General features: G+C 33.3%; 3 protein-coding genes across 3 annotated transcripts; 1 reads left to right on the plus strand and 2 right to left on the minus strand.

The window, feature by feature from the left end:
* Positions 1 to 1,408: 1,408 nt before the first annotated feature.
* Positions 1,409 to 3,775, plus strand: LOC9321339 (uridylate kinase). The gene is made up of 7 exons (XM_002883098.2): positions 1,409 to 1,731; positions 1,950 to 2,091; positions 2,192 to 2,245; positions 2,656 to 2,747; positions 2,935 to 3,161; positions 3,255 to 3,431; positions 3,509 to 3,775. The coding sequence occupies exons 1-7, from the start codon at positions 1,532 to 1,534 to the stop codon at positions 3,619 to 3,621; spliced, it is 1,005 nt and encodes a 334-aa protein (XP_002883144.1). The 5' UTR covers positions 1,409 to 1,531; the 3' UTR covers positions 3,622 to 3,775.
* On the minus strand, positions 3,733 to 4,629 carry LOC9319212 (protein MKS1). The gene has a single exon (XM_002885227.2). The coding sequence runs from the start codon at positions 4,509 to 4,511 to the stop codon at positions 3,861 to 3,863; it is 651 nt and encodes a 216-aa protein (XP_002885273.1). The 5' UTR covers positions 4,512 to 4,629; the 3' UTR covers positions 3,733 to 3,860.
* A 5,565-nt stretch (positions 4,630 to 10,194) lies between these two features.
* Positions 10,195 to 12,188, minus strand: LOC9321340 (U-box domain-containing protein 29). The gene has a single exon (XM_021033653.1). It carries the CDS (start codon positions 11,583 to 11,585, stop codon positions 10,326 to 10,328), a length of 1,260 nt encoding a protein of 419 aa, XP_020889312.1. The 5' UTR covers positions 11,586 to 12,188; the 3' UTR covers positions 10,195 to 10,325.
* Between the last annotated feature and the right edge of the window lie 3,242 nt (positions 12,189 to 15,430).

Consider the following 15,430-nt stretch of genomic DNA (forward strand, 5'->3'; position numbering starts at 1 on the left):
GAAAGAAAAGAACGTGGTAGAAGAGATGATGATGACTATGGCCCATGCCGTGATCGTGACCATAATAGGTGATTGTTCTTGAATTGGAATCCTCTCTTTCAGTTTAGAGACTCCTTTCTCGATTGTATGGAAGGTACTGATTTGGATCATTTTTGTTTTTTTCTAGGCTTACAGATGCCCCCAACAATAGAAGTAGTCGTCGGATTAAAGTTAGAGTTTCAATTTTTAGTTTTTTTTTTTAAATTTGATTTCAGTTTTTATCAATATATTGAATATTTAAATATAAAGCAGAAATGTATCATACCTTCTTCTCCATGCATTTGATGTTGTTTGCATATAAAAAAAAATTGAGAATCGTAATACTAACACATCATAAAATAAATTTGTAAAGAGAAAATGACAATATTAAATTCTAATTTTTATTTTGACGGGTTATACAAACAGAGAAAGAAGTGCAACAACGGATATTGAATCTTTTAATCTCTTTTGACACTTCTAAATGTGTAATTACAATACTATGTTACTGAATTATATATGTTCTACGGGTCAAACTTAAAAACATCAAAAATTTATATCATCTAATTTGAATACTATTTTTTAAAAAAATTTAAACATTGTTAATTAAAGAAATAAAATATGACCCCGCGGTGTACCGCGGGTTAAATCCCAATATTATCATGATAAATGAATACGCTAATGTATAAGTTAACGGAAATAATTAAATTACTAAAGTAAATAAACCGGTTAATACATAAGTTAGCTGATATAATCATATAATAAATATTTTAACACGATAAATATTAGTTTACCATGTAACTTATAAACTTATCGCGATATAATATGATTTATCGAAAATTGAGTCATAATCGAAAATTTGACCGAAACTATTATCTGAAATTTATGTCTCGTCGATATCTATTTTGTTATAACGGTAAACAATTTGTTACATGCGGAGGGGTATTTTTGTCCAACTTATACAATTGATGAGAGAGAACTAATTATACAAAAAAACATGTATATATTCTTAATTTTTCAGTCATCTGTGTATTTAGATTTAATTGACCCTTCTTTCAAACCCATTAATCAATAAGAAATAAAAGAGTGTGATTATTAAAATATAAGAAAATATATATATATATTTGTAGCTACTTGTTAAATTAAATGTAGTGCACTAAATTGGTGTTCAATTAAATTTGATTAAATAATACATTTTCTTAGAAGTGTATATATATAACATATGTTAAAATCTTAAAGACATTATGATATGTATCAAAATCTTAGAAATATATTTAGAATTTAGTGAAACTTATTCGTTTTTGTATGACAAGATAACATTAAATATAGTGAATTATTTGGGGTATTGTCAAAAATTAAAATATCAAAACAGTGTCGAACTAAAAACGGCCAAGATTCATTAGTAAAATTACATTGGAACCAGACCTTATCTTCGCAAACTCAAACGCCGTATTCGCCGGCGACGATTCTCTACTGAATATATCAGTAAATCATCTCTTCTTAGATCTCTCCGGCAATGGCAATTCCGTTGCCTCTCACCTCTTGCTCGCCAATCTCAACTTCTTCTTCTATTTCCCGAACCTCCTTCGTCCCTCTCACACCTCGCAATCGTACTTTCTTCTCCAACCAGAATTGCAGCAGGCGTGTACTTATCAGCTGCTCTTCTTCAGACAATGGTTCATCTCCAGATTCCATGAACGGAAGCGGGAACGGGAGGTATTATTGATCTTCAATTTATAACAGTATGCACACCAGGTGTTTGTGGAAATTCGTCAATGAAAACACTTTTGGGTTTAGGGTTTAAGACTTTATTGAAATATATTGCAAATTTGATTTTTTATTGTTTTGGTTGAGGTAAATCTTAACCCATTTATGAAGTTTGGAACTTTGGCTGCTTTTGTTAAAACTCTGTTGCTATCATCTGTAATTTTCAGTAGCTTAAACGGGCAGACATCTTTTCCACGAATGCCTTCCTTTGATGGAGCATCCAAACCACCGCTTAAATGGAGAAGGGTTTTACTCAAAGTCAGTGGAGAAGCTCTTGCTGGAGACGAGGAACAAAATATCGATCCAAAGGTTTTTGTGATGCCAAAAAAATAAAAACACCTCCTTGTTTCTGCTTTTTTTGTTTACTGTTTCCTTCTTCAGAAGTCTCATCCAGTTTCCCATTTATTAGGTTACTATGGCGATTGCAAGGGAAGTTGCAGCAGTGACTCGACTTGGCATTGAGGTTATTCTCGAAACGCTTCATCCAAACATTTTTGTTCTAGTTGTAATTGTGTTTACTGTGACCATGGATTCAACACTTCTTAGTTATCAGGCATTAAGCTTTGAGTCTTTCCTAGACGGGTTGATTGACAAAGTATGATAAGTGCAATTTCTTAGTACGTGAAGTATTTGATGATTGCTTGTGTAGAAGTAACCAAATAGGCTGAAAGTCAATTAACTCAAACTTACAAGAAACGGGAGCTTAAGTTAAGGGGTGGAGATTTATGGGATTACACAAGCTAAGATTAGAAATTTATTATGCTCTAAACATGCTATACGTGCAACGGATGATGGGTCTGGGTCATTGAGAATACTCATTGAAATGTTGTGTGTGCTGTGCTCTGTCTTGATCTTCTTACGCCTTTACAATAGGTTGCAATTGTTGTTGGAGGAGGAAATATCTTTCGTGGATCTACCTGGGCTGGGTGCAGTGGCCTTGATCGCTCCTCTGCTGATTATATTGGGTAATCATATGCACTCTTGACTCTGGTGCCACTCAACTCTGTTTTTCTGAACTTTTACGCCTTTGTGTCAAATGATCTTGTTCTTGCCTTTCGTGTCAAATGATCTTGTTCTTCTTACTTGGAGAAGATCTAGAATTTTCCCCTATTGGAGGTTTTTGGTTACATTGGTTTATCTGAAATTTGATAGGATGCTGGCAACTGTGATGAATGCAATATTTCTTCAAGCAACAATGGAGAGTATTGGCATCCCAACCCGTGTTCAAACCGCTTTCCGCATGTCAGAAGTAGCAGAGCCTTACATAAGAAGACGAGCAATTAGGCATCTAGAAAAAGGAAGGGTTGTTATATTTGCAGCTGGAACAGGCAATCCATTTTTCACCACCGATACTGCAGCAGCTCTTCGATGTGCTGAAAGTAAGTAAGAGGTGATTTCCGTTTTAAGTTTGCTCTAATGATTCATTTATCATTCACATCATTAAAAAAAAAACCTTTTCGCATTGGACACAGTTAATGCAGAAGTAGTGCTGAAAGCAACAAATGTTGATGGAGTGTTCGACGATGATCCTAAAAGAAACCCAAACGCTCGCCTTCTCGACTCACTAACTTACCAAGAAGTAACCTCAAAGGACCTCTCTGTAATGGATATGACTGCTATCACTTTGTGCCAAGAAAATAACATCCCAGGTTTGTTTTCTAAAACACTCTCTCAAACCTCGAACCCCATGATCATCTAAAATACAACAAGAATGCTTATTTTGCAGTTGTGGTATTCAATCTATCGGAACCTGGAAACATCGCAAAAGCAATCAAAGGAGAGAGAGTCGGTACATTGATAGGAGGAACTTGGAACTCTATTGTTACAACTACTACATGAAGGATCTTCTCAAAACACAAACTTATTAGAGTATCTTAGGTCAGGAGAATCTTATAACTCCTGTATATATAGTTTGCAGACAAGTTTTACTTTCTAGGAATCTTTCTGAAATTTTTGAAAGTTAATTTTTATACATGAAGCTCATTTTAAACCCTTTGGGCTACATTGGATATTTGGATATGTCAAAATACATAATACAAAAAAATTACAGAGCAAAATGAAAAATCTAAACTTTTTCTCTAAGGATCCCAAATATTTCTAAAGACATCAGCAAATGTTGGAGAAGCGACCAAACTAGCAAAACCAGGACTATACATTAATCCCGCCGGCGAGAATAATCCCGGTGGTATAGCCGGCGAAAACATCCCACCTTGATGATACATCGGAGAGAATATCCCGGCAGAAGCTGTTGCTAACATCGCCGGAGATGGCGAGAGTATTCCCGGAGCATAACCACCAAATTCAGCTGCTTCTTCCATAGTGATTTCTACCGTCTCATTTCTCGCAGCCGGTTCTTTTCCTCCTCTTGGACTAGCATTCTCCGTCGACGCTAGCCTCGCCGCCGGTGAAACATCTCCACCGCCGCCAGATTCGAGGAAAACTCCAGAGGAGATCCCTGTGAGTCGCTGGACGACGTTCATGAACTCCGACGCGGTGGCGTGTACAACCTTGGGGGATACGGCGTAGATAACCACCGGCTCTCTAGGAATATACGGCGGAGGTTGGTCACGATTTGGCGGCGGCGCAGGGTGTTTTGGAGGTTTCTTGATTTTGTGAGAGTCTTTGTGGACACTAAGAGGTGAAGGACGAGGACCACAGATCTGAAGCTGCCGCTTCTGGTTCTGTTGGTCAGAAGGATTGCCGCCGGCAAAATACTCCGACGGATCCATTAAAATTTGGGAGTTTCTTCTCAGAATCGAATTTTGTTTGTGTTTGTTCTCTGTTTGGTTTTTGTGAATTGAATGTTTGGCGACTGAGAAAATTGACCAAAACAACAAAAAAGAAGAAAAAAAAAAGTCATCAGAACGATTAGTTTGACTTTCAGAAATGTTGACTTTTTGTGTCTCCAACCAAACTGTTACAGCACATGCTCAATTAGGAAACTCCCATTCTTGTCTTAATGTCTTAAAAAATTACTAGGAAAGATCTTAGGAATCAACATTATCAACGGCACACAGTTATATATGTATTAATGTTTTCAATCATTAACATACAAGAGTTTAAGCATGTAAACAAACTCACTTATTTATTAAACTAGAAATAGGCCCGCGCGATGCGCGGGTTTATATATTAGAAAATAGTATATGAGTTTGTGTAAAAAATAATTATCAATTTAAGATTTTTTTAATGTTTTTATTTATGTGGTTGATGATGAGACTGGTTGATGATACATGTATTTTTCTAATTGTTTCTAAATTGTAATTGTGCTTAAATTCATATTATTAGATATTATTGTTGTTTTTTACTTTCATCGTGACTAATATCATTGATTTGATTTTTTTTTTTAAATTTCTATGTTATCTCGATTGTTGTAATTAATTATAAAATTAAATTTATTGTGATTTATTCTCTTATATATATATCAGATACTTTATCTTTTTAATTATTTTCATTGTGTGTTTTCATAGCACCTAATTTTTTTTTTTCAACCACATTGACTATTTCTTCTTTCACATTTTTAATATACCAAATGTTGTTGGAAATCTATGGATATTATCATCCATTTCTGATATCTATATGCATATTTTTATTTTAACAACTCTTCATTTTAGATTTTTGCTTATTTTGATTTTTATTTTGTTGCAGCTGTTTCTAGTATGGTAATCTTGTTAATCTTGAAGTACTCGAGTTTGGAGATGAATCATGTAGAAAAGAACATCAAAAGTGAAGATTAACACCAAAAAGAACAGCAAACTTCCAATGAATACATTTTTTCTTCTAATCTCCAACGCTTCTGAATTTTACTAATATACAATGAATTTTTCTAAATTTTTAATTGGTAACATAAATTTTGTACTTTACTACTAACAAATATATTTAGAAATTATAAATAAATATTCTATTTTAAAAATAAATTACTACTTATTCTAAGTAAAATGAAATTATCTTACTTTATATTTAACCATTATCTTTTCATATTTTTAAATATTTTTATCGGTAACAGAATTTTCGACTTTAACACTATTTTTAAAAAAATTTAAAAATTTATTTTTCTTTAAAAGTAAATCATTTCTTATTTTGTGTAAAATTGAAATGTGTACTTGTATATTTATCTTATTTTTTATCACATAGTTTTGTGTGTTGTATTATATTACTTTTTATTTATATTAAATTCTGTTATTGTTTATGAAAAAATATTTTCTTTTATTAAAAGACGATGATATAAAAGTTATATATGAATTAATTTTTTTTTAATGTTTCTTGTTTAAAAAAATAAATTATGTGGAACTTGTATAAGGTAATATATATAGTTTATATTTTGTTATGTTTTGTCATTAATGTTTTAATGTTTTGACCAATGAAAAAATTATAAAATAAGTGGTAATTTTGTTATAAACTAAATGCATAAGCTAATGGGTTCGAATCTTTTTAGTGACATTTTGTACATATTAAAAATTTATGATGACGTGTATGCTGATGTGTCACTGATGTGGACACCCTAAGAGGAGAGAAAACTCTCCTATTATATATATAGATTTATTTAAATGTCTTTGTGCTCATAGAAAAGTCACTTATTTTCAAGTTTAATATCTCAGCCATTAAAAAAATCTACTACTAGAACAACTCCTTAAGACTTTTTTTTTGCTTCCACTATAGATGTATTTGAGTTTCTTTATTTTTCTTTCAAAGAATTGTTTTTTTTTTTAAATTTAATAAAAGGTTTTCCAAAGAATTGCTTGTTTTGATTATGGTAAATTAATATAGATCTATCCATGTAAAACAGGAAATTTGTAGTAACATGGTCATCTATCCATGTAAATCATCTTTTTCACTGGCCCGATAGTCCTCTAGGAAGCACTTGATCCCTTATTCGAACTTCGAAGGAATCTTTAATGTTCCTCAATTATTTATTTACTAAGCTCACGAAATCATCTAAAAATGTCACAAACCAGTGTCTATTTTCATTTTACTTTCCGAATTTTAGCAAGCCTATATAAGAAAAGAATTTGTGAGTTTCTATTTATTTTATAACTACTGAAACAAATTTGTAAAATAACCCACTAGTAACGTGATTACTATTGAGGAAGTTATGGGCTTCTATTGAGTTAGATGGATCTCAATATGTAATTACTTGGCCCATAAGTTATTGTTGTACAAAGCTATTAGGTCAAACGTGTGTATTATGTATAAAAGCCACATTGGCCGTATCAATAAGATTAAGAAAACCTTTACACAAATTAAGTGTTCAAATTTAGGTTTACACGTACGTAACTTTTTTTTTTTTTTGGTGCAAAAACACGTATGTAACTTATTCAAGATTATGTATAGTTTTACTAATCATATATACTATTTGATAAGAAAATTTTATGTTTATGTAATTTTGTTGTCTTATATTTACCATAAATAGCGAAATAGTTGAAAACTCATAGAATGATTCCAAAGAAACAAGTCCAAAACTCAGAGAATGATTCCAAAGATACAAATAGTAATTTTTGTCTTTTGATTACACAATATGATAAAACGTAGATACTATAGTGTTAACCTTAACCGGATTGAACCAAAGTGTATAAAATCCCAAAAATGTTGTGGTTCAAATTGAAACGAGTTAGCTTATTCGAGTTCTTGCGGGTTGTCGTAGAAGATGACTCTGGCATGGTCGTTTAGGAACCTCCCCGCCATTGTCGTCGGGTAATGCAGAGGAGGCGGCGAAAACTTAGCAATCATGGTTTGGCGCCATTTCGAGGTTCGTATGGGGGGCTGCGACGTACATTGGCACTCTTCACAATGTTGTACCACCGCCGCCAAACACCACGAGTGCTGTAACCGAGATCGAGTGTAGACTCCGCCGTTTTGTCGTAGTCAAAATACGAAAAACCAAATCAGAGATTGAGCATGTAAACAAACAAATTAACAACTAGTCTATTAATAATTTGTTTATTGGTCTATCAATAATTTGTTTAGTTTGTCCGATTATAAATGCAAACATTTCAAAATAAATTGGCATTGTTCCTAAAAAAAAATAGAGAAAAATATGAAACTAACAAACAAAAAAATCATCACATTTCACTTGCGATTTAATTTTCTTAAACCTCAATCCAACTTCCTTTTTCACGAGGAATAGCTTATCTAAAAATTAAAAAAGAAGAGAGAAAACTTCGTACAAAAAAATAGAGAAAAAGTTAGCATTTGAAACTAACAAACAGTAAAGGATCCAGAAAATATTTTAACCAGGTCAATATATTGAAAATTATCAAAGTAAAATTAATTTTTTATTAAAAATGAAAAAAAAAAAATGAATAAAAATAGGAGTTAGATGAAGTTGAACTCAGGTTAAGGGGGTCAATATTATAAACTTTAACCAAATTAGCAAAATAATCTTATTGATCTAAGCTTGAAAAATTTTAATTATATAATTTAAGGTGGTTCAAGTAACACCCCTTCTTCTCACGTGAGTCCGCTAGTGCTAACAAACGAAAAAAAATCTCATATTTCACATGCCTCAACCCAACTTCTATTTTCACGAGGAAGACTTTGTCTAAAAGATTTTAAAAAAAAGAAGAGAAAAAAGTTCTTACAAAAAAATTAGAGAAAACATTGCATATGAAACTAAGTCAATAAAAAATCTCACCTTTCACATGAGATTTGACTTGCTTAACCCTCAATGGGGCTTTCTCTAAGAGATTAAAAGAAGGAAGGAAGAAGATATACTAGTTAAAATTTGCATAAAACAAACAAACACAAAAGTTCTCACCTTTCACATATATATATATATATATATATATATATATTTACATATACTAATTTGTATGTGTATTTCTAAAAGAAATGAACTATGTTTTCCTAATCCAAAAATAAAAGATTGAAAAATCATTTTCCTGAATAATCTTACATGCAATTCATATAGCTACATATCAAATTTTCTATTTTTAATTTTCATATATATTAAAAGAAAAACCAAAATGTCGTGATATGAGTGTCGTCTCAATCCTTGGTAAAACAAAACCAATAAAAAAAAATTAAACTCTCTTACTAAAAAAAAATTCTAAAAATGGACTCTTTTTCTTTACTAAATTTTTTGAAAATGATTTTTGCTTCGATGGCAAATGTCTATGTTGCTTAGAGATAGAAACATGCCTATGAGAGTATAAATGGTCTTCCACTCTTTTGGTAAATAGCCAAAGCAGAAACAGATGAATTAATCTTCAAAGTTTTAATCAATCTAAACAGATGAATTAATCTTCAAAGTTTTAATCAATCAAAGTTATAATTGATCTATGTGCAATGTTCTTGTAAATTTCAATATGGTTTTCCGTCTAGATTATGTGTACGTCCTATGTGGTAAGTTGTTTATTTATAGATAAATCCGTGGTTTACAAAAAAAAAAAAAAAAAAAAAATAGATAGTTAAATCCGTTATAGACAACAATCGTCCTATATGGTAAATTTCAGTATACCGTATTTGTATTCGTCTATTATAAATGTTATCCTCAAACGAATACGATATATGGTGTAATAGACGACTAATAAAACTCCTATCATTTTATTATATCGCATAAAGTATCATAAAATATTCATTCAATCTGGAAAACTTACGTGTATATATAGATTCCTATACTATTCAAAAGGATAATCTTTTTCGTGTCTTTACAAAGTATGTAGTATGCTTTATCTTATAACTAAAACAGAATAAGTTGCAAATCAAATGTTGAAGCAAGTACCATTCAAATCAAAATTCGAACAAAGGATAGAATGTATAAAAAAACGGGTGGGTGTGAGAGAGGCATGAACATGAAATGTTGCAACCTCCTCAAACAAGCAAGAAATTAAAAGTAAATTTATTTAAAGGTACTAGTTTACAAGACCTTACGATTTTTCGTTTGTCACTTCAATCGAAGGAACCTTATTCCTTTATTTTGGTTTAGTAATAAGCAAAATTGTATAACCATCCATTTAACTCATATTAATACAACTTTTAGTCAGATTCAGTGAACCATACTTTAACTTAATCTACTACACGAAACTGTCATTTGAATTCTTTCGTACCAAAAGTATCTAGTCACACTATAGAGTTTTATTTATAGCCTTAACTACCAAATCAAACTAATCAGATAATAGTCACTCGATTCCTTTCCCTACCATCTCATCTTATTACAAACTTACAAAACGATTCTATAATCTATTGGTTTTGTTTTATTCAAATATTTTATAAACTAAGAAAGAATGATTCGAATTGCAAATATTTTAAGTACATTTCCATCTTTAAACCTTCTTTACTGTTTCAAAATTGTGTTTTGGAACACATACGCTACAAATTTGAAACAAAGAAAGATAAATGGCCTTAAATCATACAATAAAATGTCTCAAATAGTTGATGAGTTAAAATCGTATTATTCTCAATTATCACAAGGTAAAAAAAACGAGAATTATAATTTTGAATATTAGTAAAATTGACAAAATTTCTCTTATGATTTACAACATGTACTAGGTTCAAAATAGTTTGATGATAAGAATTACTTGTATCATTTTATTTAAGATAAAAAATAATCAAAAAGGCATAATATGAGTAGTCTTGGTCTCGTAAGCAGACAAAGCAGATGAATTAATCTTCAACACTTTAATCAAATCTTTCGCCATTTGTCTCACCATCGCCGAGCAGTTGCTCTGTATCACCACTAAAAGCTTCGTCACTCCGTTACTTCTCTCCACCGTCTCCTCCGCCGTCTTATCTTCCCTGAATACATAACACAAACACCACAGAATCGTCACGGCATGTTCCGTCGCCGTCGTAGATACTTTCAACAACTTCTTCACCACTCCTTCCACACATCTTCCATTATCTTCTCCACAAATCTCCAATCTTCCTTCTCGTTTCGACGACAGAGTCTCTAACAGCTTCAGAGACTTCTCCGTGACGGCGACGTTTGTTAACGTCTCCGTCATAAGAATGTCTTTGATCTTCGTGATTGTTTTCGCAGCGATTAGTTTCGATCTCACTCGTTTCGATTTCGAGATTGTGATTAGAAACGATAAACTCGCTTCGATCAAACTCGGATCTGACTCAGTGATACTGATTGATTTGATCATCTCTGTTATAATCCCGTCGCGTTCTGCGATTAAGAGCTTCGATTTAGCGTCGAATGAGATCCAATCCAAAACCCTAACGGATTCAATCTTCGATTCCAGATTCCCGCGTTGAATCGCTAAGAGAATCGCCGTTAAACAATCTCCGTCGTCATTCGCCAACATCAGATTCGATAACCGTTCACGATCTCCTTTAACCGTATCCAAAATCCTAATCGCCATTAGAACTAACTCGATCTTCTTCGTCTTCGTGCGTATAATATCAACGAGCATTGGTACGAACTCCTTCATCGCCGAGAGAAACTCTCTGTTCGAATCCGAATCCTTCACGAATCGAACGATCCTGGACAATATCTCAATCCGAGTCTCATCGTTTTTCTCCAGACTCATCAATCTCTTCAGCAACACATTCACTTCTTCAACCGTCGGAACTTCTCTACCAGACGGTGGCGGAGAACCAGCGGTGTTGTAACGGCCGATGGAATCAGACCAGATTTTGATAAGGCGTTGAAGAGTGAGGTTAGGAACAAAATCCTTAGTTTTGAGAAGTTGCATAGTAGCGGGACAAGTGTTGTTACCACCATCGAGCCATCTCTGAATACTGGCTCGATCATAAGTAACGCCGGTGCAGAGACTAACCGGAGATCTCATAACGTCTAGAGATATAGGACATTTGAAGAAACTTGGCACTGTAATGTACGTCTCAGTTTCATCTCTCCCCATCAGAGAAAAAAAAAACAAAAGAGTCAGAGAAAATCTGGGCGAGAAAATGCGGGAAAGTGTTTGGGGGAAGGAAGATGATGCTAATTGCTAAGTGAAAGGTGAAGAGAGAAAGTGAGTGGAGGTGGGTTTAAAGAGAGAGAGAGTCAAACGCACGCTTGCGTCACTGGTTTTTAACCTAATTAATTTTTTTGAATAATAGTATTCCCAAGTGTTGTATTAAATGTGTTAATGTTGATGACAAGTCAGTAATTAAAGATTGAAAGATTCACCTAAAATTCTGGTCATGGGTCAAAAATCAAAGAACGTTTCATTGAGTCTGTGGTTTTCGGGTCAAGTCGTAACCGTTAGATGTGTTGTTGATGGGAGGACTTTGACCAACGCTGACGATCTTTTATTTATGCTTACACGTGTGAGTTTGGAGGCCAGAAGCGTGTGGGATTGGTGGGACATGTTCTCTGCACGAGTGGCCTATTTTGGTCTCGTCGAGAGCACATGGCGTTGGTCCATGTTATGTCCTGTTTTTAGTACATGAAAGTTGTATAATGAAATTAAAGAACAAATGATTACAAAAGCAATGTTATAATATTTGTGTTACTTAAAACAAACTCCGAGTCAGCAAATGTGGTACAGATATATGAGTTTGGTCATGGGCGAATAATATTTTGACATTTATATTTTGCGTTGCTTTTTTTTTTTTGTTAGGCTATATTTTGCGTTGTTTATGTTTAATGTTGTTGATAAATAAATTGTGTTGTGGCTTCCACTAAGGAGAAAGAGAATTTGATAATTTTATTATTCGAGCGAAGGTGTTTTTGATTCGGGGGAAAAGCAAAAGCGGTTTTTTTTCTCTCCGGATTGTCATCTTCTGGTCATTATAATGTTTGGTAGATAAACTTAACTTTTTTTTTTTGTGATGAGCAATAACGTATATACAATTATAAAAGTATTCGAAGATACATAACATTTTAGTTGTCTGAAAAGTATAATTTATATATTCTGGTTGGGACTGTCTTATTGTTTAATGAAGAAGATGTATATATTAACTGGCTAGCCGATTTGGGGGTTGTATTAGTTATATATTAACTAAGTTATATATAATTCAAATTCAATGGATTTGAGTTTGGTCCATATTGTTTTATTTAGTCATTGCTTTAGTTGCTCACGGTTGTGCCATTTTGTATAAATATAGTACATATGTTTGGATGATAAAATAAGGGTGGGGGTGCTTTGCATTTAGTAATACATAAGTTTAGATGATTAGATTTAGTTCTAGTCTAGTTTATACATACGTATAGTTTCTTACTTTGTATTTAAGAAAATAAACAAATTTGGATTTTCTGGTCCGTAAATGATAAAAGCACAAGGTGATGACCGAAAGTTGTTGGCCTAATAGTAAAATCAAACTTAGGTGTTGAAAATTTCAGTTTTTAGAGGTGAGAGGTTATAGGATGAAATGCTTGCTGACTCGTGAATCATTTATTTTGAATATTTTGTGACAATAAGTTCTTATAGTTAGGTTAACTTTCAATAAGGTTTAGCATTATTAAACGGGTAAGATCATAACTAATTGCCGTTAAAGAGAACATCGATCTACCACTTTAGTTGAAGATATAGCACGTCCGTGTATTTAAGTGAAATGAATGGTAATTAAGTATAGCATTTTATTAGAACTTGTTTTCCTTCTGGATTTATTTGTTGTTTATAATCATTCTTATATATGGCAGGTAAATGAATTGAGTATATGTACATATTAACTCGTGTCGTGAGCATATAATCGATAGTTGGGTATATAATAGGGTAAATTGCACCGAAAGGAAATAAAACTATAATGATGCCAACGTGCATCATTGTCTACAATTAGCGCAATTATGCCAAATCGGAAAAAAATCTACGCCAATTTCTACTATCTCACCTTTTAATAAATTACCTCACTCATCATCTGATCCATCCATTATTGTTCTTGGTGGACAATAATTTTCATTTGTCCTCATATGTAAGGATAGTTTTTGGGAACTTTAATTTTCTCTTTTTTCTTTTTGCAACAAATGTATATATAATCGAGGGAATATGTAATTCTAATAAACAAAAGAAAAAATAATGTATACCCGCAGAAATATACTAATGCATGGTTAATGAGAAACAAGATTATACGTACGTCCTATTTTTTTATCTTTCTAGTATCGTCATTTGATAATACATATCAATCTCATAGAAACGTGAAACTTAAAAACTTATTTTATTGTTTTTTGATCAAACCATAAATGTATACCATGGAAGTATGTAACTAGCTCATCCGAGAATGATGTTATTCGTTACTAGTTAATACACATGAATCATGTGACATGATCGATGACTATATATTTGTTTACCGTGAGAATAAATCAATAAATATAAGGATTTAACGTACTCAGCGAACATTAAAAACTTTTAGTCTGAATAAATAACTTTTAGAGTCTAGTTGTTAAATGGCAAAGATATCCGAAAAATGGCAAAGATAATTCTGTATGAGGCATATTCAATGTTAGTTCTCCGGAAAAACGGTCTATTTTCCCACGAGAACTATGACATCATAACAGATAGAGCCCAATCTATGACCACGATCTAAATATCCCCGAGAAAATACTTGTCAACCTATATCTCCTCGAATCGATAGTTCTCATCTATTTCTCCATAAATTTGGATTTACTCGGTTTACGACCTAAACCGACATCAAACCACCCCAAAACCAACATTAAACCGAATTAATGAAATCAAGCAAAACTGAAACAAAATTATGTATCATGTTGCCGGAATTGACAATCGAGAGCTTACAGATGTAGCTGAGTAATTTTGAAAGCTAATGGCAAAGGAGGAAATCACCGGAAATTACATCTGACGTTTCGTCTAGGAATAGACACGACTCATGTTTTGGGCGTAGGAATTGAAAGCGTCTGGTCGAGAGGACGTTTTTGCTCTTGGACGAATGGGGATCTCGCAAAGGCAGGGGATTCCTCAGACTCGTCAGAAGAAATCTCCGGAAATTGAAGAGATTCTGGTCGGATTCACATCGGAGTTCACCATTGAAGTAGAGAGGAAGGTTTCGGTTTTTAGGTGGAGAAATCGAGAGAATAATTGAGAGAAGCTATGACTACCAAAGAGGGTCAGTGGGGAAGCCATAGCTGGAGAATGCCAGCTGAGATAAAAAAAATTTGCATCTCTTGAAATCGCGATCGAGAGAGGCACAAAGGATTACAAGGTTCGATAGCTTTCGGTTCGCCAGTGGAGGTTGCGGCTCGGTTTCACCAGAGTTGCAGAGGGGTCGCCGGAATTTGACTCTGTCTCCATTGGAGAGATAAAGTTGTGTTTGAAATTAGGGATTTTAAGGTTGTATCGAGGCATGTGGAAAGAGATTGGGAAGAGAATAGAGCGTTGAGGTGGAGTGAATGAGTGAGATACATCGAGTTTGTGATTGGTTGATGAACCTGGAGATGGAGAGGTCACATGGTGGTGGTGAGGAGGTGGAGGAAGAGGAGGAGATGAAAGGCAGATCCGCCATTGACGTAAGTGGTGGTGATGCGTGAGTAATTGTTTGGTTTGTGAACTTTAAGAAATTGGTTCGGTTTGGGTTTAAATCCGGTTATGTTGTTGTAATTGGTTTAAGTTTGGTTCAGTATTGTATTTAGGTGGTTAAAAATTGTTTGGTAAATTGTAAACCAAAATCTGTGGGTAAATTAGGTGAAAACTATTATTTTATGGAGAAATAGATGAAAACTATCGATTGGAAAAACGGTCTATTTCCCCACGAGAACTATGACATCATAACAGATAGAGCCCAATCTATGACCACGATCTAAATATCCCCGAGA

Source organism: Arabidopsis lyrata (assembly GCF_000004255.2).
Source record: "Arabidopsis lyrata subsp. lyrata unplaced genomic scaffold ARALYscaffold_3, whole genome shotgun sequence".
NCBI classification, from domain to species: Eukaryota; Viridiplantae; Streptophyta; class Magnoliopsida; order Brassicales; family Brassicaceae; genus Arabidopsis; species Arabidopsis lyrata.